General features: G+C 36.6%; 1 protein-coding gene across 2 annotated transcripts in view; it reads left to right on the plus strand.

Annotated features, from left to right (window-relative positions):
- The window catches only part of BABAM2 (BRISC and BRCA1 A complex member 2), a 177,945-nt gene that overhangs the window by 8,158 nt on the left and 142,336 nt on the right, over positions 1-27,451 (plus strand). For both annotated transcript variants that reach the window (XM_075496226.1, XM_075496227.1), the window contains 2 exons: positions 13,402-13,478; positions 26,113-26,207. In XM_075496226.1, coding sequence (XP_075352341.1) covers positions 13,402-13,478; positions 26,113-26,207 — 172 coding nt within the window. The remainder of the gene's footprint in view (positions 1-13,401; positions 13,479-26,112; positions 26,208-27,451) is intronic.

Genomic DNA, 27,451 nt, shown 5'->3' on the forward strand with positions numbered 1-27,451 from the left:
CTGTGGTGGTCATTGCCTTTGAGAACTTTTTTCTCCCTACAGCTGTTCGTCAGGGCCCATGCTTGAGCTTCAAATTATGCTGCAAGCCTATTCTTACTCAACAAACTTTATTTTGTTTTTTAAATTACTTTGATGTGTTGCACCAGGCAGAATTTCAAAATGAATACTGGTATTTAAAGCTGCATATATTAAGATTCTATTTTTTTTTAGATATCCACTCATAACAAAACTTTAAATTTCATACTTGTTTGGATATACTAGTCCATATTTATGAGGAGATTAATTGTGGGATTTTTATGTAACTGGTTTGTAGTAAACCAAGTTGGGATTTTGTTCTTTGCACCTGTCTGATTCAGTATTGATTTCTGCCTCTTTGCTTGATACTGAGCTACGTTTACAATTAGTTATGTTCCTGAAAGAAACCCATATGAAGAATGGTCAAAAGAATGTAGTGTATAGAAACCTACTATCTGGAGTAGGTTTTAACATACAAATTTACAATCAAGCTGTAATAAGATATTTATAACTTTATTGCCCTGCTTCCTAGCGAGCAGTGATGATTTACTTTTTTGTGTTATCAAGTAGACTGCAATATGCTTTGGTATTTCCTTTTCTTTTGGGCATTTCCCTTTTTAAAGTAAATATGCATTTTACGTGAGTATTTCATGAAATAATGTTTTTAACTGTGAAATATTATTACAATACTGTAGCGGTTATTTAAAGCTTTTGCTTGATCTTTTGCTTTTGATTAATTTAAATTGAAAGGTTTTACTTCGGTTACTTGAGGAAAGTTTGCATTCCGTCTTTCACATTGATATCTATAGGTAGGTTTTTAAACATGCATTTTGTTTATGTATGAAGTTTAATTAGCCTGACTCTTCTGAACAAATTAGTATGAAAAACTGTTTTAAAAAATAATTATATTCCGAGAAAAACGTATACTTGAAAGGATGTGGCAGTTTCTAGGAGACGTATGGTCTTATGAGCCCTTTACTGCTATATTGGATAAGTCATAAACTATTACTTTTGCAGAGAGTAGGTCGTTTCATTCCAGTTTCTGATAAAAAATATATTTCTTCACTACAAAGAACCTTACTACTAGTAGCTTGTCACTCAAGCAAAATTTAGCAGGCTGAAGCTCTGATGGGGCAATGCGAGAGAGTTGTCGCTGTGGAGCAGCACTTGGAACTTCAAAGAGCAATTTTTCTGTGCTGGTCCAAAAAGACTGACTGTCTCCAAGATTGCTCTCTTCTGCATTTGTTTCTGAATGTTGAAGAAACAAAGGCAAAACGTCTGTCTGATAAAGGTCTAAGTGTAGTGCATACATTTGGTAATAGTTTTGTAAATATTCTCCACACAGTTTGGCTTTTTTTTACACCAATTTTAAATAAGGTGCTTGAAGTTGTTCAGAAAAAAAGTGTGTATTTGTCAATTTCAAGTGCTGTGAGTAAAGAACGGATTTTAAAAAGTTAAGGTAGTATTCAATAATTGCGGTAACGGGCTCTAGTTTGAAAGACTACATACGTTTTCCTAAGATTTGTTCAATTTAAATATTGCACAGTATGTCTTTGCTGGTATTTTTAGACTGGGACAGAGAGTGACTTCCTCTTGTCTGACCTTGAAAAAACTGAATGTAATGTCTACCAGTTTTATGCTTTAATAAAAATGAGAAGAAACTATTTGATACAGGTGACAACTGTTTCTTTTCCAATTTGTTTAAAGAGAGCTTCATGTGCTGTAATACTAATATATATGCCAAGTACAGTTGGAAGGTTGTACCTCAGCAAGGTATTTAAATGTATGTTTTGACTATCTGTACCTTGGTAACTCATTGAACATTTCTTGAAAGCCAGGGCTTACGTTAATATATTGTAGGTCTCTGACCAGGACTTTCTGCTATTGTAACAGTTGTCTGTCTTATTTCTTTGCGTTGTGCATCACTGCAGGAGAAAAAGTGCCTAAGACTTTATTTTTTGTTGTAAAGATAGCTAAAAATCTAATAATTGGGTACCTCGTCCAATTTATCCCCCTTTTCCAAGCCCTTGCATCACACAGATGCAGTGTTTGTTTAATGTAAGCTGGACAGATCTCTATCATACCATGGATCTTGGATGCATGTTACATTTCACCAGAAGCTGAGAACAACTGGCTTTTAATTTTTTTATTCTTCTGCTGAGTAGAGAAGACTATATTCCTGGATAGCTGGTCGGTGAATTCTTCCATCCTTACATATGCAATTACACTTCATGTATGCCTGACTCTCTCATATGCATATACACATACATGGCATAACATTAAATAGCTAATGTGCACCTGTAATAAGCTGAAGCAATAGATTATGATTTTCTGTTTTAGCCTGTTTGTTACAGTCATTGTCTGATGAGTTTAGGGACTTTAAAAGCATAGGAGATGATCAGAGGCTCGATCTTGACAGACCAGTATGCAACAGTGTTGAAGATCTGATTCTGCCACGTTTATATTACAGCCAGCAGAAATCAATGGGAATACTTCTGTAAACTACTTCTGTGAGTCAGTGATAATAAAGGAAGTAAACCAATAACTTCTGAAAATGGAATCTGTATGCTATTTTGTAACTACACAGTCGTTCTCTAATAGTGTGGGAAATGGAAAACTGTACAGGCCTTTTCTTATAATGTATTGATCACTATGTAAGCCTGTGTAAAAATTTTCAAAGGGAAGTTTCATTGTCATAAGTGTCTCTTTTGTTGGCACTTCGGTTGACATCTCTCTATTGCTGCCCTTTTAAATGCACCCTTATAAATGCTTTGGGATCTCTTGAACCATCAGTCATGGTGCTCTTTCTTCTGACCAGTGGAGAAATGAATTTTTCTGACCGTTTGGGTAACTGTCCGGCGCTGAATTTGCAGTATAGGTTTAATACCTCAAATTCAACTGGAAACAGAATAACCACACCAATGCTGTGCTATGCCTGAGCTATTTTAATCTGTTTCTTGATATATTTTGCTTAGGCATTTCCTTGGCACTGCACTGTACAGTATAGACATACCTTGAAGCAACTGTTATCTAACTGGAAGTGAGCATCTGAAGAGAATACTTAGAGCTGTATGTATAAGTGAACAGAGTTTTGTTTTCTCTTGAAATTGATATTTTTATTGAAGATACTGACTTCAGTCCTTGAGGTAAACCTCCTAAGTGATCCGTAGAAAAGTAAAGTTGATAAAACGGAACATATTTATTTTGTCTTTCCTGAGATAAGGGAATTGGTATGTCTGAGGCAAACCACTCTGCAGTGTAGGCCACAGGTTCTCTTCTTTGTAATCTGTGGTATATGGCTGAAAGAATAAAATTAGAACACTAGGACTGAGTATTTTTTTTATTGCGAGATAAAAGAATCCAAATGAAATTGAGTTAATTAAAGGAAATTGGAGAATTCCATTATGGAGAAGAGACCAAAAAAGCCAAATATAAAACCCTCTAAAATTATATTTTCCTGAGAAAAGTCAGATTCCTATGCATCACTGAAATAATATTTTTAAACCAAAAATGTGACAGAGGACCTGTTGCTCTGTTTTGGATGGTCAGTTCTTTGTTCAACAGAAAAACTTGTTTGGATTGTTGTTGTTTATAGTTAGGGTTACCAGTGACCTTTCAAAATGTCTCCCACTTTACATTATTTCTTTCCCTGTTGTCTACCTCTTCTAGAATGTTGGTTTAGAATTTGTTGTGCACTTCAGCCATGGTTTTTTTTTTTGTTGGGGGGGAGTAATACAATGTTTCTTGTTCTTTGTTAAGAATTCTTCTGTAATGAGAATTTTTTGAACTAATAGATATCTGTTAGTAATAGATATCTATTATATACTATCTGTCCTGTTTTTCAGGCTGCCATAAATCTTAGTCATAAGCCTTAATTTAAACGCTATAAAGGTGATATGATTTCAGGCCAACTGCAGACCATTTACAGGCAATGAAGACACTTAAAAGAAATCGTTTCCTTGGAGATTTTGAGTGGTATCTTCCATGTGACTTCTGATGTTTTAGTTTTAATCTGTTGCAGATAGGCAAAATTCAGTTTTGTTAGATAGATGCAGGAGGGAGAAGAACTTGAGGGTGTAGGTGAGGTGTTGGAAGTGACATAAAGACAGATCAAGGCATTTGTGATGGGTTGGGGACGCAAAGTTATAGGAACTTTGGGTAGACTGGGCTCTCTTTTCACTTGCAGGAGGTCCTACTTGTTCTTCTGTGCCTGCGAGGCTGCTAAGGGATGAACCAGGTCTAGCTCCTACTGTGATGCTGGAAGAAAAGAGTGAACTGGATTGTGAGGGCAAGAACAAGTGTTTGCAGGGGAGAAGAGGATTTTTGAACTGTCACCAAGAAGAGGGTACATGGAAGTGCTTTCTTTAGGTATAGTTAGATGTGACCATGGAGAGAGTGATGACTAATTTTATGCTTTATGGTGTAGCCTTGAAAACAGTATTAGCACAATTGAGGTGGCTGTGAACTGTGGGAATTAATGTGAGAATGAGAAATTAGAGAAAGACAAGGAGAGGTGAGAGGTTCTTGAGCCAGACTTCCTAGAGAAAATGTAACATGCAGCTATGTGGGGCTTGTTTTCTGCAGGTGCGGTTCCACAGGGTGATCTGTTGTAATTTTGTATATGGTTGGTATCTTCCTGTCTTTCTAGTCTATTGCATATCTTTAATGTTGTAATTAACCTAAAATAATGCTAGAAATAGGAAAACTACTGATATTTTTATTCGGGTGTCATCTTTTCATAGGCTTTCTGCTGTGTCTCCAGTTCTGTAGTATTTTATATGTATATACACAATTTGAAGTTACCCTTTTGAATGTATGTGCAAGTGAAAGCTATGGAGTTATGTTCAAAATGTGGTGATCCTTGATTTGTCTAACTTTCATATCCAAAGAACCTAATTTGTGGTTCTTGTATTAACATAAATTTCTTCTGAGAGTTTATAAGATTAGAATATCAAATTATTAGAGATCCATGACCAGAAAGCTCTAAAAATCTGCAATTAGAAGAAAACTTTGAAAGAAAATGTGAAAAGACACAGGGCCACTGGACCCCTCCTAATATTGTTTAGTTAGTTAAAGGGGGAAAATATATAAACATGGACTATGCTTTTAGTCCTGATACCAATTCATTGCATTTTCCAATAAACTAAACAGTTCTATGGTGTGAAATAAATTACTTGGAAAATAAATCGGGAGTCTTTATGGCTACTACAGGCGGTATTGGGAGCAATGCTCAATGACTTATTAAAACTTATGTTTATAATAGCTTAGCTTTTGTGACTTTCTGTATGAATATGCTCTTTCTGTGAACACCAAAAGGATCTGAAACTCCAGGTGGTAGACTGTAATTTCATACTTGGCAAAGAATGGTTCTCTTTTAGAGTAATCTAAAAGCAAAAACGTTCCTTGTCTGATTTTTTTTTTCTTTCTTCAGAAATTGAATCCACATTAGTGAACAGTAGAACATGAGAGATTATTAGGTTCTAACTCATTACAAAGTAATACATAATCAAATGGCAATTGTGAAAATATGAAACAGGACTTTGAATCTGACAGGAGGAGAAGGCGATGAAGTAAATCCAAAGGATGCATCCGCCCTCTTTTCTAAAACTTTGCTTATGAGTTCCAGGGATTTGGGGTACAGCTGGTCTTCAGTATAATGAAGTAGTGCCTTTTCCTTGCCTGAACATGTGACAGAAAGGTAGTTTATGATACTGTGAATTCACTAGTTTATTTACCAAAACATAGTCTACTGGAGCGTGCGTTATGAGTGTTATCCCATGGCAATTTTCTTGTTTCTGTTCATTTTTCAATCAGTCCTTCATTAAAAGTTCCATTTTCTGTTTCTATTTTATTCTTTTGGGGAGTATTTGCGCCATGTGTATTTTTTTAAAGGGAGTTACAGGCAATTATCTGTATGTATAAAAGATCTTGCCTACAAAGTTCATCAGTTTGATTATAGAAGATGTTGCTAAAGCATGTTTGTAAAGCATGTTTTGTTGAAAATGTTCCTTTGTCAGTTGTTAATTATTTTTCTTAATTTGGATCATAATTAGCTCCTTGAGACCCAATAATAATGAGCTCCCACCCTAAACTGTGGGGAGTTTACGAATGGAAACTTTTGAGATAATCTGTTCTTCAGAGCTATTTCAAGTACACTTGCAAGCATATTAGATGTGGTGCTGGTTATCAGCTCTGTCTTCGTATTCCTTTTTGTGGTGGCCCTTTCCAACCCATCCTACTATTGTGACTGGAAAAGAGCTGTTCTAAAATCAGCCTTCCTAGGCTAAATAAACAGGGAGTTTGTGATGCTAAAAAAAAAAAATTACAATTATGTGGGGTTTGTATGTGCTTTCATTGAATGTAGAAGTTCTCTGAGATGATTGCAAAATATATATATGCATGCTTCCTCTGTTTCCCGCGTAGAGGCTGGGCTGAATGTCTGCCTCCAGCAGAGACAGCCGTACTTTGGGAGATTGCAGGACACCTGCCACAAGATTGGAGCAGATGTGCAGGAGATTTGCAGTCCTAGAAGCAGGCCCAGAGCCCTCCCCACCTGCAACATATGCTTTGGCAAACTCTCACTGATTTTAAGGAAATCTACATTTTCTGTTAAGATACAGCTGCTATGTTTGTTTTACTAATGACAGTAGTCATTCGATGCTTTTGTATAGTGTTTCTAGTGAAAGCAGGTTGCTGGCAGCTGATTTATTTTTAAATAGTTATTTGAACTGTACTTTTTAAAAAATGCACATCTGTCTATGGGTGCAGAAGGAAAGTGAGGGGTTGGTTTCCTAGGGTATGTGTTCTGCCTAGCATCCCACTCCTTTCTAAAAGTTCCAATTAGTACAATGACATTCATACAAGAAAACATAAATATGTACGTATAGGAAGATCAGCACCTAGAGTAGATGAAGGTTTTGTTGGGAATTCAGTTGACATATCTGGAGACACCTTGGAGTTTCCCTGTTGATAAGTATGGATTGAAATGCTGTTGCAATTATGGAATATCATCCATACTAACAGGATTCAAAACCAATATCATCATCTGTATTGCAATACCAAAAGTAGTCTTTGTGTATAGTTTAATTTTATACCAAGTTTGAAGAAACCAGCTACGGTACAAATGAGTTTTATGAAAACAGTGGGTTTATCTATTGGAAAGTTCTTTGGAATTCTTATGAATTGGTTTTCAGATTTTAATATTTTAATTAAAATATGTATGTAAGAAGCAATCACTCTAACTGGATTTTTATTTCCCAAAAGCGGTGATGTGTGTCTTTATCTTTTAAGTGCAAGTCCCTCTCTCTCATACGTGTAATACATATGTCTGTATAAAGAAGGGGAACTGAAGATGAAAATTGGTTGACTAGACTCTCTCTCCCATTGCAAATTTTGCCTGATTGACAGAATTTTGGTTGGATCTGTTGGTTTTCAGCAGCAGCTGCTCAGTACTCTTCTTGTGTATTTGCAGGCCTCCGGGAGCCTGTAAAGCTTTGTGCACTGTTGCAGGGAGCTGCAGTATGATATAGGTTTTCACCATTAGTGTCAGCTCTCTAAAATGTGATTTTCACCATTTTTCTATTTCCTGATCCTTGCAAAAAACCTGTCACCTGCTGGCCTTCCTTGCATTCTCCTCCCCCCTCCATACACTTTAATTATTCTTAATGCCTCTGTAGATGACTTACCCATCTGTTGTGAATTCTGCAATTAATTCTTAATTAAATGGGATGAAATATTGTGTCTTCAAGGAACACTGGAACAGATTTCCATCTACAAAAATGGGAGGGAAGAAGAATCTAAAGGCATCGACAAAGGCTGTTCTCCTTGAGTTTAACATTAAGGTGTTTTTCTTAGCAAATGCCACAATAAGAGTTTTGGGGGGAGTTTTGAGTTTGCTGCTTCTTATTAGTAACAAGGGATTTACCTGTCTTTGCCTCTGAATTATATTTGACTCTTGCTGACTAAACCTTCAGCGTCTAAACCCCTGACTGAATCGTGTCTCATCATTACTAAAATAATACTAATTTTCTTCTTTAGCCTCTTGTATTATGAAAGGAACTTGACCTCCTTTTTTAGTAACAGTATCTTCATATGACATACATAGGAGCAATTAGAAACATATACTAGGTATATTAGAGCTGGGAAGGGTTGGGAATACAGCCAGTGGTCAGAAATTCCTTTGTGGTGTTGCTCTTTTTATTTGTGTGTGTGTTTGTTGTTTTCTAGCAGTGTTCTCCATCAGGGTATCTCTAATGTCGCGTGAAGCTTTCTTGGCTTTTACTTCAACAGCCTGGTGAACAAAAAAAGTTGTCTGTTATCCAAAAAGTACTGATCCTCAAGAACAGCAAGTGTAGCAGCCTAAGCATCATGAGATTAAAGAAGCTTTTGCATCTTTGGCTATTCAGGTTAAGCAGTCTCAATATTAAGTTCCTGAAATCATAGTGACTAAAATTCTTAGTCTAATTTGTCTTTGCTATTGTACAGTAAAATTCACTGATGATTTGTCTTCAGATAGAAAAGGTGGTAAAGATTCTGTATGATCTAAGAAAGAGTTGAATGACTAAACACAGTGCATACCTTTTTTAATCAAGACATTTGATAGTAGTCAAATAAATCTGACATGAATATTGGGGCATACACCTTTACCACCAGTTAAAAAAGAATAAATAAAAAAGGAGATTGTATATTTTTCAGTAGAGCTGTTGCACTTCTGTTGGCATTTCTGGATGTTTGCTATGGATTTATATGGTTCTAAGCAGCAGATTTTTAGGAGTGGTATAAAAAATGAGCCTCAAACTGGAATTTTGGGATATAAAGCGGTGGGTTTGGGGGAGTGTTGGTGGCTTTTGTTTGTTTGTTTGTTTTTCTTTAATTCTTTGGCTAGAATAACCACTCATCTCTAGACTTTAAGGATTAAGGTGGTAAACAGTTGAGCTCTTTTTTCATTCTGACCCCTTCAGCTGGCACAGAACTTATTTTTGGATAAAATTTTACCAGAGCCCAAATAATTTAAAACTGCTTGTCTTGGGAATGCTGTCAAGTGATGGTTGTGGAAGACTATGTTGAAATCTAGGGCTGTCACAGTCATCCTTATCATCATGGCTTCAATCCTGTAAAATATCAAAGTGGCTCAGAAGGAAGGGGAATAATTTTTTTTTTTTTTTTAGCTTCAACAAAAGAGAAAATTATAAATAGAGTCAATTAGAAATACATTGGTATAAGAGCAAACCTTAATGGTAAGTTCAACTAGAACTGCCTTTCTAGATGCTTTTAGAATACTCTGGGAAGAAGTATTATTGCGCAGAAAAATACCTTCTGCTATACCTATCATTATAGGCTGATGCCATGTTCTGAGCAGTAAAACTGAGTGACTTTTCTGATTTATTTATTTGTTTTTATATCTCCCCTCCCACCTACTTTTTTCTCTTGGATAATGTTTCCTGTTTCCTTTTGTGGCTGGTAAAAAATTCTGAGCACTTCTAACTAAGCATCTGGTGCCGACAGTAACTTTTTCTTTGAATAAGAACTGGTTTAGTTTATGTATGTTTTATTTACTGTGAAAGAAACCTTTTCCCAACAGGTCACAGACAATCCCAACTGCAAGATGCATCACTCACTCAACAAAGGAATGTTCTACTTGTCTGCTACTTGGAATATGTATTTTATAAGGATGTAATGTATCTTAACTCAAGTTTCATCTGCTCTGTTTGCTCAAGGAACTTAGCTAAAAGCTGAATACAAACTCTTCTCTTTCTCAGCAGATACAGTTTCTTATATATTTGATTCCATCTACTAGATTCCAGCTATATTTCTCAGCACAGCTCCTTTGAATAGGGCAGCATGGTTTTAAGTGATACATTCAAGCATATTCCTTTGTCCCTGAAACTTGTCAAGTTGATGATTCTGTGATATTTTAATAGGGAAACCATTGTGGGAGACCTTGTGGTATAGCATTAATCATCTTATGAAGACTAATTCATATCACTGCTCTGAGAATCAGAGCATTAATTCTTGCTTCCATGGCTTTCCTATGTAAAATATTGACTATTTAGATGAAGATATGCAAACCGGTGTAATATTTTTCCGTGAATAAAGAGGGAGATAGCACATCTATTCATCATGAGATGGAATCAACTTCTGAAATTAATTTTCAACACCAGATATTAGTTCTTTAAATTCCCTGTGAAGACAGGACAACAAATGATCTTTAAAAGACCTTGTTACAAGTCATTCATTTTCAGCGTGGCTTTCGTGTGGACCATGTTAAGTAAAAGGATCAGCAAATATTAAATCTTACATTTTGGAGAGGATAGAGGCCAAGCTTCATGGTTAGGCACATTTGTAATTATGAGCGGTTCTATGTGTTGAGGAAATTCAAGCAGGAGAAGATGTCCATAGCCAGGCCATTATCTGTGCCTTTCTGTTGAAATAAGGTCACACAGAGACTGCTAGATTTACCAAAGTTTTGATTTGCCTTAGGAGTTTTGTTCTTTTACTATTTATACTAAAAAGTAACTGTCTCCTTTCAAATGGGCGTATGTAAGATTTTTGCTTGGTTGCTCAGCCTATTGCGGTTATTGAAGTCTCTTGCGCAGCCTAGCCAGAGTAATTTGGCAAAAAAAAAAAAAAAAAAAAAGGCTGTGAATACTGTCACTTTCCATCACTTCTAGACCAATAAAATTAAAAACATCTCTAGTGGAGTATAATAATCTAGGGAAAATACTTAGTATTCCTTTTAGGGACATTTACCATTAAATCAGGCTTTTCTTTTAATGTTAAAGAATATTATACTTTCCCTAAGTATTTCCAAATGGCCCATTGTGCTAAAAGAAAAGATTATAGGGTGTCTGCAAGATCAGAAATTTTTGTGTCTGTTGAAAAGCTAACAATAATGTTATTTTGATGGTATTTGAAAAATGTGCCTCAGACTGTGACCTGTGATACTTTGAGAGAAACTTCCATTAAATATTAACTGATGTTGCAGAGATATTTTGGAACTTGCAAAGGATTTTTTTTTGTGTTGCCTTTTTTTTGTATGCTTCCTAGAATTGGCCTGATATGTGATGTAAGCCTTAGAAATGAGTTGAAAGTAGATAATAATACTTTCATACCTATAGCTGTTAAATTCATCCACAGCCATTAAAACACCCTAACAGTGGGCACTCCTGTTTTGCTGTTGTCGCCTACTAAAAAAACCCCATCTTTGCATAAATTATATTCTCTTGTTTCTGTTGCACTGGAGCTCGAGTCTTTCATATTCTCAAACTGATTTTACTCCCAGCGAGGGTTCTGATGCTTACTGTTCTTGCTAAGCCCTACCTAGATATCATTCAAAAAGAAGTAGTCCAGACCATTAAATAAAAACATTTTTCAGCTCTGATCCTGTCGTCCAGCATGCTGCGTTCACTTTCATGTTGGCATCGTTGGCAGGTTTAATAAACATCATCTCTTTTCCACCATCAGTCTTTCAATGAAATGTGAAGTAGTAGTCTACCAGAAGAAAACCCAGTCAGTGTGTTCTTCCTGGATGAAGCAAGATGAGAACTAATCTTTTCTGAAACTTACTTTCCAGTCAGCTCTGCACACATCTGATAGTAGTTGTATCTAAATTATGTTTCTACAGATTGCATGTCTTGTGAGAGCACCATGCAAAACAAAAACCTTTCTAAAGTGATGATAGGACATCTGTTGCTTCCCTTTTATTTGCAAGGACAGTTACCTAATTTCTGTAATGATACTGGAAAAAAGTAGTGTATTCTTGTTGAATCAGTGTAGGCTGTTAATTGTATCTCTGTCAGATTCTAGGTGCACACAAGTGGTTTTCTGGTATTTTTGTGGAAACTTCATTTGAGTTAATTGATCTGTAGTTCTGTGACTGCTGCTTTTTGATGAAGCTACGTGTGGGCACAAATTTGATTAATAGTAAATGTAGCTCACTGAATAAAACAATCTGAAGCTGGTGCACGCGGTTTCCTTAACTTGCAGGTGTAAAGAGAAAAGAGACTGTAGAGCCAGCATCTGAGAAAAATGGCTCTTTGAAGCATTTTGAGTATGTTAGTGAGAGTTAACGTTGCCCTGTTTGCCCTGATGCCTCTTCTGCAGTAAGACAGATAAAGCTGCAGGAGTTACTGTGTTGTATCTGATAAGGTGGGATCGGAATTTTTGTACTTTCTGGCCTACCCATCTTTTTGCTTTTGACTGTGTGTATGGCCCAGTAAACATGTCTTTTGTTTCATTATATTGTCAGTGGTTTGTATTAGAGCTCTACCAGTCATCTGATATATGAGCTTAGGCAAGTTATTTTACCTTTGTCTACCTTCTTTTCACTGTTTTTTTTTGTCTAGAGTTGGCCAGTCTTTAGCTTTGAGCTTTAAGTGGCTTGCAACAAGCGTAGCTCTTGTGCTGGGGCTATAAACAATTCTCAATGATATTAGGCTGGCAAGAAGACTTCTGGGTTATCAGGATCCCTAGATATGGAAAGCAATGAGCTAAGGGCTTCCAGTGTTTTTGCTGCTGAGACCTGTCATACACCCACCAGCCCACAGTGGTGAGAGCTCCAGGGACCGTTCCTGCCAGTGAAACAATTTGTGTTGCTGTTTCTCCTTTTGTAGCTGAGATATTTGGTTCTGTGTCATGCAAAGATTTTGGTACGTGACTTAAAAAGTGTGAAAAAGTTGATCATCTCTGGCCTAGACACTAAACAGTTTTTTCAGTGACTTTTGTGTTCATAAAATGCTTGCTCATCACTGTGAGACCAAACTGCCGTTGCAGTGTTCCAGATAAACAGGAGATATGAAATGATCACAGGTCATGAACTTACATGCTCAGTTGTCATAGCATCAAATACCTCATTCTGAAACTTTCTCACCTGAAGGCTTACTGTGAGACTTTTCCACAAGGGAAAAATTTAAGGTTAAAATAGGTAGGAATGTCTGAATGTTGATGTGTTAAAACTAAGATTCATCCCAGGTATCTGGATGGCAGGGCTAGGGAGCATGTAACCATGTTACAGTGGCATAGGTATAGAGTTGTGAGCTGCAAAATTATATACAAAGTAGAGAATTTGATGGCTTTGACTGACTAATTGATATTATTCTAATAAGTCTCTCAAACCAGGACATTTTATAGGTATATTTTCTGTGTTAAAATGGGAAAGAAGGTTGTTGGCACAGATCCTAAAGTTTCTCATACTGTTGTGAGAACTGCTGATCCAAAGAGAATGGGCCTACTGCATCTTTCCCACCTTTTCTTCTTTCCCAGAATCATAAGGATGAGTATTTGTGGTATTCACAACATCTTTACTATGTCATTTGTACCCTGTAGAATAATGTTAGCATCTGCTACCATCTGTAACTTCTTAGCACATTTTCTTATGTTCATTTTTAGCTGTACATCCTTGACCCCTGGACCTAGCTGTGATCGGTTTAAGCTACATATCCCTTATGCTGGAGAAACGCTCAAATGTAAGTTGAAAACTATTGCTATTGCAACTTGACCTTTCTTTCAGTAACAGTGTTCTATATCATGTTAAGTTTTCCAGTGTGTCTAACTAATTTTATGTGTTTTGAGATACCTGTGTTTGTTGTTTTTTCTTAAAGCTTCAGCTCTAAGAAGACACAACTGTAAGAGTATCTAATTTTTAAGTTAGGTTTACAGCCTTCCTTGATATTACAAATTTGAAAACATGAGTCCTAAAAGCCAAAAGTCACAAATCCCCTGCCAATATTTCTAATAAAATGTTATGATTAAGACAATCTCATGTCCATTTTCAGACTCACTTATGATTTTTATATGCTTTGTGTTGTTTCTTTCTTTCTCTTTTAGGAAGAATTCTTTATTAAGCTCCAATAAAAGAAGTCAGTCTGTTATTTTATTAGGTATCTCTAAACAGTAACTGGTATAATTGACCAGATTAGAGAAATGTGACTTTGGGTTTTCTGATTTAGTGTTGTGGTTAAATCCTCCTTACCCTTGGAGGATCTGTAGATAGCTGGCTCATTTGCCCACTCGTCAATTAGTCTGTGTTTTGGTTCAAAGGATTAGGATAAAATTCGCTTTTGTATGTGTTTAGAAGGTAAAAAATAGTTTAGTTCTAAGCACTTGAGTTGCTGATAATCTGCGTATGAAAAATGGTGAAGCTGTGTTGCTTTTATCTCTAACAACTGAAAGGAGGATGAAGAATTTCAGATAAAGTAATATTTAAAGCTTGGCAATTTCAGATTCAGGGCAGCACTGGTGAAACCGCATCTTGAGTACTGTGTCCAGTTCTGGTCTCCCTAGTACCAGAAAAGCATGGACATATTGGAATGAATCCAGCAAAAGACCACAAAGATAACTGAGGGACTGGAGCATCTGTTGTACAAGGAGAGGCCAAGAGAGCTGGGACTTCTTGAGAAGAGAAGGCTCAGGGCAAATGTTATCAATGTGTATAAATACCTGATGGGGGCAATGAAGAAGATGGAGCCAGGCTCTTCTCAGGGGTAGTCACAGAAAGGAAATGGTCACAAATTGAAATACAGAAAATTCAATTTAAATATAATAAAAAAACTTTTTCGCAAGGATGGTCAAACAGTGGAACAGGTTGCACTCAGAACTTGTGTAGCTTGTATATCTCCATCCTTGCAGATACTCAAAACCCAACTGGACATGACCCTTAGCAATCTGCTTGTTTACCCTGCTCTGAGCCAAGGGATTGGACTAGGCAGTCTCCAGAGGTGCTGTCCAACCTCAGCTATCCTGTGAGTCTGTGAAAATATGCTATCTAGAGGAGCAAGTACTTAGTGTGAACAGAAATGTTAAACATTTAAAACACTTACTGCTTTGATAGGATCCATTTAGACTGCATCATACACATGCTATAGCACTCCAAAACATTTTAAGAATGTTGTTGTATTCCTTCTGTAGTAGTTTTTCTTATCATTATGTAGTGCACTGGAAGCCCTTCTTCTTTATGAACAGAAATCAACACAATTAAACTTCTTATCATTAGAAGTACTTTAAAGCTTCCATTTGGCACCTATAAGGAAAGCTGTCATTCCCAGAAGTTGGTCTGGAAGCTTGCTCGTGTGTTTGAGAGAGGAGCTAGGCTCGTGTATCAGTCTACTATGACTATTTTATCTATTCTAAAAGTATGAAATCATGGGTCAAGAGGCTTACTAATCTTTCTTTTCCAAAAGATAAAAACGGAATATTAAGTCGTAGCTCACAATTATTTTAAGAAAAAAAGAAAAAAAGGTGTGGCTATGCATTTGTTCAGAATTTTCCAAAAGTAATGGCTGTATTATATGAAGCCAGCTACCCTACCAGGTAGATTTTTTTGTCCTTATTTAAACTTTTTTTTTTAATGTGATATTGTGTAGCAGACTCAACCTGTGTCCTGCAATGTGTAGTAGATTCTACTTGAGACTTGTTTGATGACTACGATTAAGATGCAGTGAAAGGAAGCTTCATTGGATGACATTGCTCTAGAGAATGGTGTCATATTTTCTATGGGACTGTAGTAACTCTCTCATTTACCAGCACACAGGGCCATATTATTACATTCTGAGAGCTTTAAGTCTTTACTTGTTTTTAAGTAGAGGTTAGAATTGTTCCTGATTCATAAAGGAAAATTAGTAGATTAAAATGCCCATATGCGAGGACATAGGCATACAGACTACACTAATATACTAAATGACTGTAGTCCAGTTAAAGTACCTAGAAATATGATTATGGACTATGCATTAAACGTCAATATTGAGAAATCAGCTTTTTCTCCCCCCCCAGCTCTTATATTTTGAATATCACATAAGCAATTAAACAAAACAACTATAATGCTAGTGCTCTTCTCCACCTTCGCAAAACCCAACACACACAATTTAATGATGCTATATATTTTAACATGACCAACTGAAAGTGGTGTAAACAAGTGTATCTTTTCCAGAGGTACCTAATAATAGCAGTGAATTCAAGTATTAATAATCCTCCGCATTTCAGCATTACACGTTTGAAAATGCTGTGCATCGTTCAGTCTCACAGCATGTGGAATAAATAGTGATGCGAGCAGATTCAAGAAAGCTTTAATAATTTTGTGTTTAGATCTATAATGATGGCAGGGGAAGGTGGCCATGGTATGCAACCAGAGATTTGTAGGTACTTTGTTGTAGGCTGTTGCTAGATATGTTATCTTTCAAGGGCAGAATATTTCTGCAAAGGAAAGTTGCGAAATCTGCCAGAATAAAAAGATTGGCTGAAAATGTTCAGGATCTCCAGTGTACGGTCTTCATTATGTGGTGCCCAATACAGCTGAAGTGTGTAGTTCCTTTGTGGTCTGTGTTACATCCTCTTTGCAACAGATCAGATCTTTGCATATCATCAATCATAACTGCTGCCACTGTACAAATACGCTAGTATGAATTCTAGTGTGTTGAAAACTGTTGGTATGCTACTTTAGAGAAGTATAACTGCATAGTCACAGTCCTGTTTTCCAAAAGACCAGGAAGTTCACTGTTTTTTGAAAAAGGGGAAAGTGCACTTGCAGGCAACGCAGTGGCTGACTACCTGTAGTGTAAAATAATCGTTTTGTTAGCTTCAGTAAGATCAAACATCCTGTGAGTTAAGAATGGCTTGTTGGTAATTTTAATACATTTTCTTGAGATCCAGTTAGCTATTTAATCGTTTTTTTCAGATGTCAAGTTCACCTTACTCTTGCATGTGTTCTGAGCTGCTGGAATGTTATACTGAACGGTTCCTCAGCTGCAGCCAGGAACCTTGGAGACATCCACAATTTTACACTGGAAAAAATATTATGTCAGCATTGTAGATAAATTAATTTGTCACAGTAATTGTCTTCCATCACATTTCAGAAATTTTTAAGTGGTGCTTTCAGAGAGACACTTTTACTTTATTTTCTTCTGTAAGAGAAACCATAAATTTTGTGTTTTCATGGCCAGAATGGTTGGAAAACTTGAGTCTGCTCTTGCTAGGCTGTCAATTAAATCTGAGACAGCTGTATTGTTTTTATTAGTTCATCGAGCACTCAATGCTGCTACGTTAAACTCAGTGCTTTTCTTTATATTTGAATTTTTCGAAGCTCTGAATAGGAGTTTTAACTCCAAGACGAATGTCTGTAATATCCTGTAAGAGGCTGAATGTGTGTTTCAAGGACAAAATTTAGAATAAGTGGTATGCAGAGCTGTCCTTTATTGCTAACTGGACAGCCGTATTTGCTGAGTAAAGTTTGTTATCCTTTCTGGGAGAAGTATTTGTGTATTTTGAGGTGAAGTGTTTTGTAGCTCTTGCAGACATATTGGTCTTCCTTGCTAAAACATCAAGGCAGATGTCATAGTAGGAATTGTCAGGATAAGCAGTTATAAGCTTAATAGTCTTTATTGAATAATATTAAGAATTTAAATACACCATTAAGAATTAATTTTTTGGTCATTGCAATTTTGTTTCAGCAAACCCTGGAATCTCTTGGTTTTGGTTTTCCATTTTCACTCAAGCTTTCACTACTTCTTGCTACTAAGAGAGCCTGACTTCCCCCCCCCCCCCCCCCCCCCCCCGCCCCCCCATGCTCTTCACATTTTCTTTGTCAGGCACTGATGCCTCCTTCCCTCTCTGTCCTTGAGTGCTGTCATCTGGAATTTCATGGTGATTAAACAATGTGTTGCCCTTGCGATGCTACTGTTCTCTGTGGCCTCTTGAACTCTAGTATTTTCATCTTATGTCTGATTTTCACTGTTTTTATGTGAGTGGATTACAGCTCTGGGTTCTACTGCCACCACTTTGGTTTCCTTGATCCCAAAGAATGTTTCTTTTGTCTCGTTTGAAGCTTAGTTTTTCTTTTTTTTTTTTCTTCTGATTTCTGTTTCTTAGTTTCTTATTAATTTTATTTATAGGCCTTAGAGGGGAAAATCACAGTTTTGCTGCCTAAGTAGTCTAAGAATACTGCCCATAATATACTGTACAGAATTTCATCTGCTTTTATTCCTGTGATGGAACTCATCAACTTACTTACTAGATGTAAGTTCATCTAGTCTTCCTGTGCTTTATACTTTAAGGAAGTAATTAGAAACAAACAAAATGATAAATATGGAGAAGAGCCTGAACTCCTTGTTGCCCTTTCAAAAGCTGCTTTGCAAATTTGTTTGCTAAACACTTGTTTACTGTGCCAGTAAACAACTGTAAAAATGATTTTACAAGTTATTGTAAGATTTAAGATTCTTAGAACTAGGTTGCTGCAATGCATGTGTCAGTCTTCTGTGCACCATTAGGTTATTTTGCACAGGTTGTGGTTTAGTTGAGGCTCTTATGGGAAGAACTTTTTGGTTGCTGTAATTCAGATTGTACTTAGGTGATGTCATTACTTGTATTGTAAGTGTCTTTTTGCTGGGTCATGAGAAGTACCAAAGATTTTTTTCTGGGCAATATGTTCTCTGAAGTTTTGTCGAGTCTTGCTTTACATGGCAGGAGTAATGAATCTTCTTCCTTTGGTCACCTGTTTGTTATCTAATGGATGTGCCTAATGGGAAATGTCGAAAGAGAGTCTAATCTTTTTATTATATTTATTTCTTCTTAGAATACAAAGTTTACAACAGTATTTTCCTTTTTAAATAATCACTTTCTTCTCACTTGGGTTGTGGGGGGGGTCTTTTGGGGGGGGTGTGGTTGGTTTTTTTTTTGACACTTTTCCTTATGTTCTGGACTTCCTTTGAGCAAGTAAATGACACAAGTTTTTGCAGGTGTAAGTCTTAAATAGTATATTTCTGCATCAAGAGAAGTGACCTTACAAGTATCTATGTACAAGTATGGACTTATAGAGGTTTGAAAGATTTTAGGTTAGGCTTCCACATTGGTACTACCATAGTGCCTTCCTACTTTGCTCTTTCCTCCTTTCTTCTCCTGTTTGGGTTGCAGTTACTGGTGATGGTCTACAGCCCATTTGCTTGAATGTATTTGTCCTTCACTTTCACCTTTCCTTTTCTCACCACCCATTGTCTCTGTTATAACTTCTCCAGTGTTGCCTGTCTTTAACTTCTACCAGTATCTTATCCTCTCTTGTATTATCTGTTATTCTCATCTTTGTCCTCTTCAATTCTAGTACTAAAATTTCTGAGAAAGCATTTGCCTGGCTACAGAAGTGAAAGTAAGTAAGATTGTCCCACTGCTTTCTTGTTCAGCTTGGGATCCGTCTCATTTACTTTTACTCCATTTTTGCAGATTTGCCCACTTTACAGCAGAACATAATTTCTCTTTCTGTACGCAGTCTTACAGCTCTTTTTTTTTTTCTTTCCTCCTACAGCAGATTTGTCAGTTGAAGTTAAAGAAAAAAAAACCAACCCACACCTGCAACCCTTTGCCCAAGAACCGAATAACCATTCTGCAAATCCTTCCTATATATTTTTTCTCTTATTGGAAAAGTGGGACTTGATTCACTTGCCTAACTATAGGTGTCTAACTCTGTTTGAGGTTCCCTAGGGTATCTTGCTTTGCCTTTTCAGCTGCTGACCCAAAGGGCACTGATCTCTCTGAAAAACCTTGTGCCATAGCTGCCATAAATGTGCCCTGAGGTGTCTCAAATGTCACTAAACAACTTGGTTAAACAACTGAACCAGGCTCATGGAGACTGGGTCCTTTGCAGCTTTGCATGTAGTGGAGTAGCTAGGATTTCTTCTGGAGTGTCACAGAGGTACAGAGAAGGGGTTTTTTTAATGCAATCAAATACCTTTTTTTCAAATTGTCTTTCTATTTAGAGACGTCTTTTGAGTCTTTAATGCTGAGTTTTCTGCCTTTCCTTTCCTGATACCTTGATTTGCATGTGAAGTCAGAAATGAAACTCAAAAGCATCTTGGCCTCTTGCTACCAGCTGTTGTCTCTAAGTTTCAGGAATATTCCACTTCCTGAAGGAATAGGACTTCCACTAAACAACTTGTAAAAAGTTGAAGCTACTCTTGGTTTACTGCAATAGGATTATTGTTTATGGTCAGGTGAGCAAAGGTCCCACAGTATTCCCAGACACCATTTGAGGGTAGCTGTCCTCCTGTGTGAGCAGAAGTCCTGCTTCAACAGATTGTTTTAAGAAGAACTTCTGAGGTTTAATTATCCTTCTCTACTTGAGGGAAGAATAGTCTGGTAGCAGCAACACCACAGCAAAAATAGAATTACTCCTGTTCCTTCCGCCAGTAGTAGTTTTGTATTTATCAAAGTTGTATTGTCATTTCAGGAACTGTATCTTTCTTGCAAATCAATTAATAAGGGGTTCTATAGGTAGTGTATTACTATATTTGACTTAAAGCCTGTAGAGCAAAAATCTTTGGGGTGGAATCCAGTGACAAGTCAGCAGGTCTGCCTTTTAGTTCATTTAAGTGCTTTCATACTGCTGACTATGCTGACTTAGTATCTTGGTTGCAGATCATAGTGAATAACTGATTCTTTTTGTACCTGTAAAGACAATTAACAACGGCTGTTTTAGGCAATAATTTGTTTATAGAGGGGACTGATCAGTGTTCTTTGTCTACAATTTGTGTGGCTACTAGAAGAGATAGGTTAGCATTCTGAATAGATGAATAATGTAATTCTACTTACTGTCTTTTTCTTTTTAATATTCAACAAGAGCAGTTTCTTTATTTTCCCAAAACTGATTCTGCACATAGGATTGGTCACTTGCATCAACACTATTCCCTATTATCTGTGAATGCATTTCATGATCAAGTTGCATTTGGATTTTGTTTGTTTCTTAAAAGCCAAATGGGTTGATCTCCTTCATATGATTGGTCTTCAATTCAAATTGGTCTTATTCCAGGCTGCAGTGGACACACATGTTTATTCTACACACTTAGTACTGACTTAGAAATTCTTGCAGTCAGAAAAAGCTGAAGAATATAGATATCCTTTCACAAGTAGAGTTTAGGAAGTTAACTGGAATGTTGCTTCCTGATTTTGCTGCCTTTAGGTAATCGGGGATGTTAATGCTGTGGCACTCTCAGTACAACGTCTTTCAGTACTACCAAATTTACAGCATGGTTAAAAAAAAAGAAAGAAAAATACCCCTACAATGAAGTTATCAGGAGAGGAAAAACTGTATATAGGATAGGCCAGTGGAAAGCAACTGTAACTACTTAAGAAATTTATCTATTTCTGAGTTACACCTATCTTGCTTGTAGTCAATCCTTACTGCTTTGTTAGACTTGCTTATGCATTTTGATAGATGAGAAGAGTGTTTGTGTGTTAAAAGAAATTATAGATTTAAGTATTGATGTTTCTATCTTTTTGTCTGTTGGGAGCATATTAACTTTTCCTTTAAAATCCTGTAAAGTAAAATATTTCAAAATTTAATGTTTGCCTGTTTGCCCGAGGAGAGAAAAGGAAGAGAAAGTAATATTTTTGGATAATGAAAAGCAAAAGATGTATAATCCATCCTTTTTCTTCTAAATTTGTCTTTGACTCCATGGCTTTAACATTGTTGAAGTAATTTTAGATTCTGTAGTAGTATTTCATTGGAAATGTAATGCCACTGAAGTAATTATTGGGTAGTGTATCTACAGAAATGAGATAAATATGGTCTGAGTGAGAAGGTTTTGCTTGCATTGTTCTTGCACTGGAATGGTCATGGTCAATAGTGCTGTGGAACGCCACACGGTTTGCCTTCTGTCAAGGGAATAAGGGCAAACAGAGTTGAAACACAAAAGGAACTACATACTCAAGTGCTGGAGATGCAAGGAAAAGGGTATTTGTTTCATTTAGGTGAGAAGGGGAGAGAATGCAGGGCTACGTTGATTTTTTTTTTTTTTGGTGGTTTTGCTTTCAAAATTAAAATGGTAACCATTCTCAAACTCTAAGCACAATAATTTTGCAAATGACTTTATTGGTTGAAAATTTTATGTTTCTACCCCAGCACAATTATATTTGAAGAGGGTAAGCCACAGGTAATATCATGTAAGTATTAAATAAAGTAGTTGTTAAAAAAATTGATATTTCTACTAGGTCAGGACAAACTGGTAGCTGGTGATTCAAAATATTTAACACCTTATATTTTGTAAGCTCACTGCAGAAAGTAGCGTTAGTATTTATATGAATAAAACCAGATTTGCTGTTGCGTTGGCCGTTGTGATTGTTTAAATACCTTTTATTTGAGTGCAAAGAAGCATTTTTTATTTATGCGTCATAGCCCTGCCAAGCAAACTGTTAACTGCAGTTTTAATTTCTCTAGTTTGTGGTATTTAACAAGAACAAAATTCAGATTTAGGATTGATTCCCTTAATCTTTAGTCTGATTTGTAGTGATGTATTTTTGTTGAGAATATATAACTTATGAAAATAGCTCATGCTCATAGTTGTAAATAGGGCAAACATTCCTTGGTATCTAAGCTTTCTAGAGCCAAAGGTGTTACTTTTTCTGTCCTAGTATGGTAACTTAAACAAGGCATAAGCGAAACTGTATGGAAGGGGAGAGGATGGAGCAGAAAAGTTACAGAGGCCAGGGGTCACATGGGTGAATGTCTAATACGGCTCAAAAAAAGGTTCTTTTTCTTTCCTTTTAGCAACTAGATGAATGTCTTTGGATACATAGCATAAGTGAGGCTTACTAGAATAAGGTTTAACTGAGAGGATGCTTTTTTCCTTTTTAATTATGTGAAAAAATTGTTCTATGGTCAGATCTTATAATCTTCAATAGTAAGATGCTGTATTTAACTGACGGACTGAAAACCACTGATGATAGAGAAGCACTGCTCTTTTCTAACTGTTTATGTTGAAGTGGAAACACCATTTTGTTCTGAACTTTTTTGTCTTTATTAATTGTCACCCAGTCCGTGTGATATTTGATTGTAGCAGGATAAATTAGGGTTTACATTTGGTTAAAAAGCTATGGTACTGTAGGAAGGAGAGTGTTAATGATTCATTAAATGACGTTTCTGGTTTAGTTAGAAAATAAGGACAACAGCGTGATTTTTTAGGTTCCATGGGGTTGTAAAATGTTTTGAGTATGGTCTCAGCACTAGTGTTTTGTGATTGTATGATTATCAGGCACTGAAATAATAGTTTTATTTATTTTGAAGCTTGGAGAACCCTTCAGCCATGTACTGTATAGCCTTTTGGAAAAAGACTATACCACAGAGAAAAGAATCTTGTGATACACATTGGCTTTAATGCTGATATATTTAGTCTCAAAATGACTTACTAAAGGGACTTCGGAGTTTGGATTTGAGGCATGTTTACCCTGGGCAAGTAGAAGCAATAATAGCAATTATAAGTAATAGTAACAGAAAATCAAATATCACAATGTTAATTTTGACTCTGGATTCTCTCCTTTGTACTGAATAGTTCTTTGATATCAGTAGGTCATGAAAACTTTTTGAACCAAAATATCTGCATAGTTGGTCACTCACTGTGGATAAGGAGTGATATGCCAGTAATATTCAGTGGAAGAAGGGGTGTGACAGAAGGTAGTAAAGAGGAACTATGAGCATGTGAGAGAGGTAATAGATTGGTTTGGCCAGCTGCAACCATGATGTGCCTGACCTCAGTGTGGCCACACATCATACCTGAGTGGTCGAAGAGGGTACCGTCCCCAGCTGTTGGCCCTGGTCCCACAGCAGGAATCACTGCACCAGTATATGCAGCTGACCTGAACGCCACATTGTAAAAGTTTACCACCTAGCATGTTAAACTAATAATGCCAATTTTAATTTACTGTCATACTTGAGCACTGCATATGGTGATGTTCTGGGAGGTACTGTGAGTTCTCTTCACTTCATGTTGCTGTAGAACTGAAAACACTGGGGAAAAAAAGAGTTTGTACCTGCTTGAACCTTCCCATTGCACCTACTGTCACAGCTTTCGTGAGGGTCACCCGTTAATGTGGAGCTTGCAGAGGTGAATATAGTTTATTGCCAATCTCACTACTCTAAGCAGTCTTGGAGTCACCTCGTGATGTAAGTTTCTGTAATAGTTTTTCACTAATCAAATATGGAGGTATACGATAAAATATGCAGTTATTTTGATCCTTCTTTTATTCTAGGCAGCCTTTTGTAGTATCTATGTAGTTGGAGTGCAGCTCTTAGTGAGCTGAGTTGTAGCTATGTGTACTCTGTTTTGTCAGCTCTGTTAAAGCAGGATTGCAGAGAATGAAAAGCATGCAACTAGCAACTGCCATATGAAAAGTGTGTGTTAAATGAGTGAGTTAGCATCACATAACAAAATGGCAAAAACACAGATACAGTTCTTACCTTCAGAGTAGCGTTGGGCTACCTAAGTCACAGGCCAAGCTTTTTCATTGTGCTGTGTTCTGAGTTATTCATAATGTGCCTCTTTATCTATGAAGCAAAAGTCAGTCAAAGAATGTATTAAGGTGCTATCTCCTTCAACATATAACGTCAAGAGTTGCCTGCTCTGTACGTGGAAATTGGTGGGGTGGTTATAAGGAGCCATACATGACTTTTTAATTGTAGTAAATATGAAGAAAAGGGTTGAGTTATGGTGGCATAGGCACTATGAGTCTAGTGAACATCAACTTTTCTGAATTCTTCATTGCTATATTACAGTTCAAGCAGCCTAGTAATTATTTTCTCTTACTTAATATAGGTACATTTCCTGTTGCAATTTTATGCAGTTTCCTCTAGGATTGGTGCCTGTTTTGTTCTTCTTTTAAATGAAACAAAAGATTGATTTTATGTTGACTGTATTGGATATTTCAATGGGCCGACCTCTACTCTTTCTTGCACCCCATACTTACACATCCTCCTGAGATTTGTGAAAGGAAGGTAGGAGTGCAGAAAGGAGAAACCCACACTGTACTCTACTGAGTTGCGTGATCAGTGAGTTCATGATTTGGAGCAATACTGTAGAGCTTACCTACCCCAGACTGGCTGTTGGCTTCTTTGTCGTGAGCCCTCATCCTCTGCAAATTAATCTTTACAGCATCCTTGCTTCCAGCTAGATCCAAGATAAGTTTACAGAATATTAGCAATTAAAACTGTCATGTTGAATGTCTTGAGATGGTGACATCACTGAGCCAGCAATGTGGCTTTGTAAGATTTGTTCAGCTAATGCTTTTCTCCAGTTCTGCATTCATAATTTTTGAAAAATAAAACCTGGTTTGACTTTGTCTGAACAGAATTGTTTATAAGGCTTACCACGCTGGTTTTACTTTGCTGTGTAGATTTTAAACGAGTGGTAACACATAGTAGGTACTGACTTCTTTCTTCTAATGCTTGCTACCTCACAAATCTGCTTTATTCAAAAGCTCAGAGTTATTCTTTCATTATCTTCATAAAGAGGAAAGAGTGATTGGGAGATAGAAAAGTAATGCTAGATACATTTTTTTTTTTTCTTCCTTGAATTGTGGGTGGCTTTTTTTAAGAGCTCACATGCAGATGACTGCCTCTTGACCTATATGAACTCTGAAGTATGTTTACTAGTGAAATAATGCAACACAAATTTCTTTGAACTATCACATCAGTAATTAATTGTGTATCTTGTGACATTGGCAAGATGAGAACTCAGTGCCAAGCTGTGATGAAGTTTTATATTTTTAGTTAATTTTAGTCTCTCCACTTAAATGCGTAATACCGCATTTCTCTTGGCCAGAATTTGGATAGTTGGAATGGTTCCTATTGAACTGCGTATTCTTCCTTCTAAGAGTTGCGGGTGGTGTGGAGAAGAGGGAGTAAGTGCTAGTAAGTTTTAAAAGCTCCAGTATTTGGAAAATGCTGATCTTAGTAGCTGGCATTTGACTTTGACTTAATATGCAAAACACAGCCATCCAAATGTGGTACTTTTTTAAAACATGATCACTTTTCTAACTCGGTGTTTTGAGGCAACCCCCAATAGTGTTTGAATTGCCATTTGAGATAGAAAGCAATAATGTATTTCATGTTTCATTGCTTGCAGAGGAGGAAGAAGCTGTGCCTCAGGAACTTGACTTCATCCCCCAAAACATCTGATGCTTATCTTGCATGTGAATTTTTGTAGAAATTATACGGATATATACATGAAATATATTTAATGTAGCTATCAAATTTTATATTAAAAATGTGTATCATATGTACAATATTTTATTTATTTATTTATAAGCACATACATAAAAGTACAAACAATGTTTTAATTTATTACTTTTCAGGGGATATAATTTTCAATGCTCACTATCCTGACCTGCCACCAGATTTTATCTTTGGAGAGGATGCTGAATTTTTGCCAGATCCTTCTGCCTTGCATGTAAGTACTTCACTGTTTGAGAACCTTATACCATGCAAAGACACTTGGCTTCTTTAGAATAGCTTCAGCAATAGGAATTTGCTAACAGTGCAGAATAAAGGAAAAAAAAAAAAACCCAAAACCTTTTATCTCACTGTTATGTGAGTATAAACACTTTGTCTTCTACTGAATTTAAAGTTGAATCCATAAACGTAGGGGATTTTTAAAAAATATTTGAATTGAGACAAGATGACATTTACAATAACTAGTCAGAGTATCTTTAAAAAGATGTCTTTTTAGTATCTGACCATCTTAAAAGATCTGTTTCAGCAAAAAGGATTCCTCAATTGTGTCTTTAAAAAACATTTAGTTCCAGAAAAAGCAGCATAATTTTGAGTAGTGATGTCGATTTTTGTTTTCCCATGAGGAGGGATAAAACCAGGTGGTATGTTATTGAAACCACTGTGTCAAAGAAAGATACCTGCTCATATGTGGTAGTGTTACCATAAAGACAAAGAAATGTCCTTTTAAAAGGTGGGAGGGTCAAAAAGTAACTTAATGAGAAAATATTTTTACACAGTCTTATTACTGTGGAAGAAGAAACACCACAACCTGAAAACAAGCATTTTGTTCACTATTCAAAATTAGCCTCAAGTAGTAAAGCCTTCTTTAAAGAAGCTAACAATGGTTATACTTTTAAAATACTTCTCCCTCTCAGAAGTTACTAACAGTTACTAAAGCCATATTAAGGTATTTTGAAACCCGGAGTGTTTTTCTCTTTTACTCTCCGCCTCTCTCTGGGCTCCATTCTGCTGCCTTCGCAGACCTGCAGCCTTGTTCCTGGGTTGACAGTATCATTTGTCAATAGGGTTTGGGCATATTTTTTCCGTAAGTGTCCAGTGCCTGTGGTTATGGTGCAGAGTTTAGTGGCTGTGTCAGAAAAGTCTGCCTTTGCCAGAGAGCTCTACTGTTATTCCTGCTCAGTCACCCACACAGTAGGTCATGATCTCATTTCTTTTTTTCCTCAAAATTTTCAGCTTTTATTAGAAAGTTGACCCAAAAAGCAATTGACACTTTAAATATATTTTATTTTATCAGCTACCTGTAAGGGTGTATGGGAATCCCTGGTACAAACAGGCACCTGGGAAATGTCTTTTAATTGAACTTCTGGAGTAGAGCCTTGCTAGGGGAGAGGCTTTTTGCATAGTCCTCTCCTGTAGCCTCTCTTGTGCTTTATCAGCACATCTCCAGTGCAGCTGAGCAAT

This window comes from Mycteria americana, chromosome 3, assembly GCF_035582795.1.
Source record: "Mycteria americana isolate JAX WOST 10 ecotype Jacksonville Zoo and Gardens chromosome 3, USCA_MyAme_1.0, whole genome shotgun sequence".
NCBI classification, from domain to species: Eukaryota; Metazoa; Chordata; class Aves; order Ciconiiformes; family Ciconiidae; genus Mycteria; species Mycteria americana.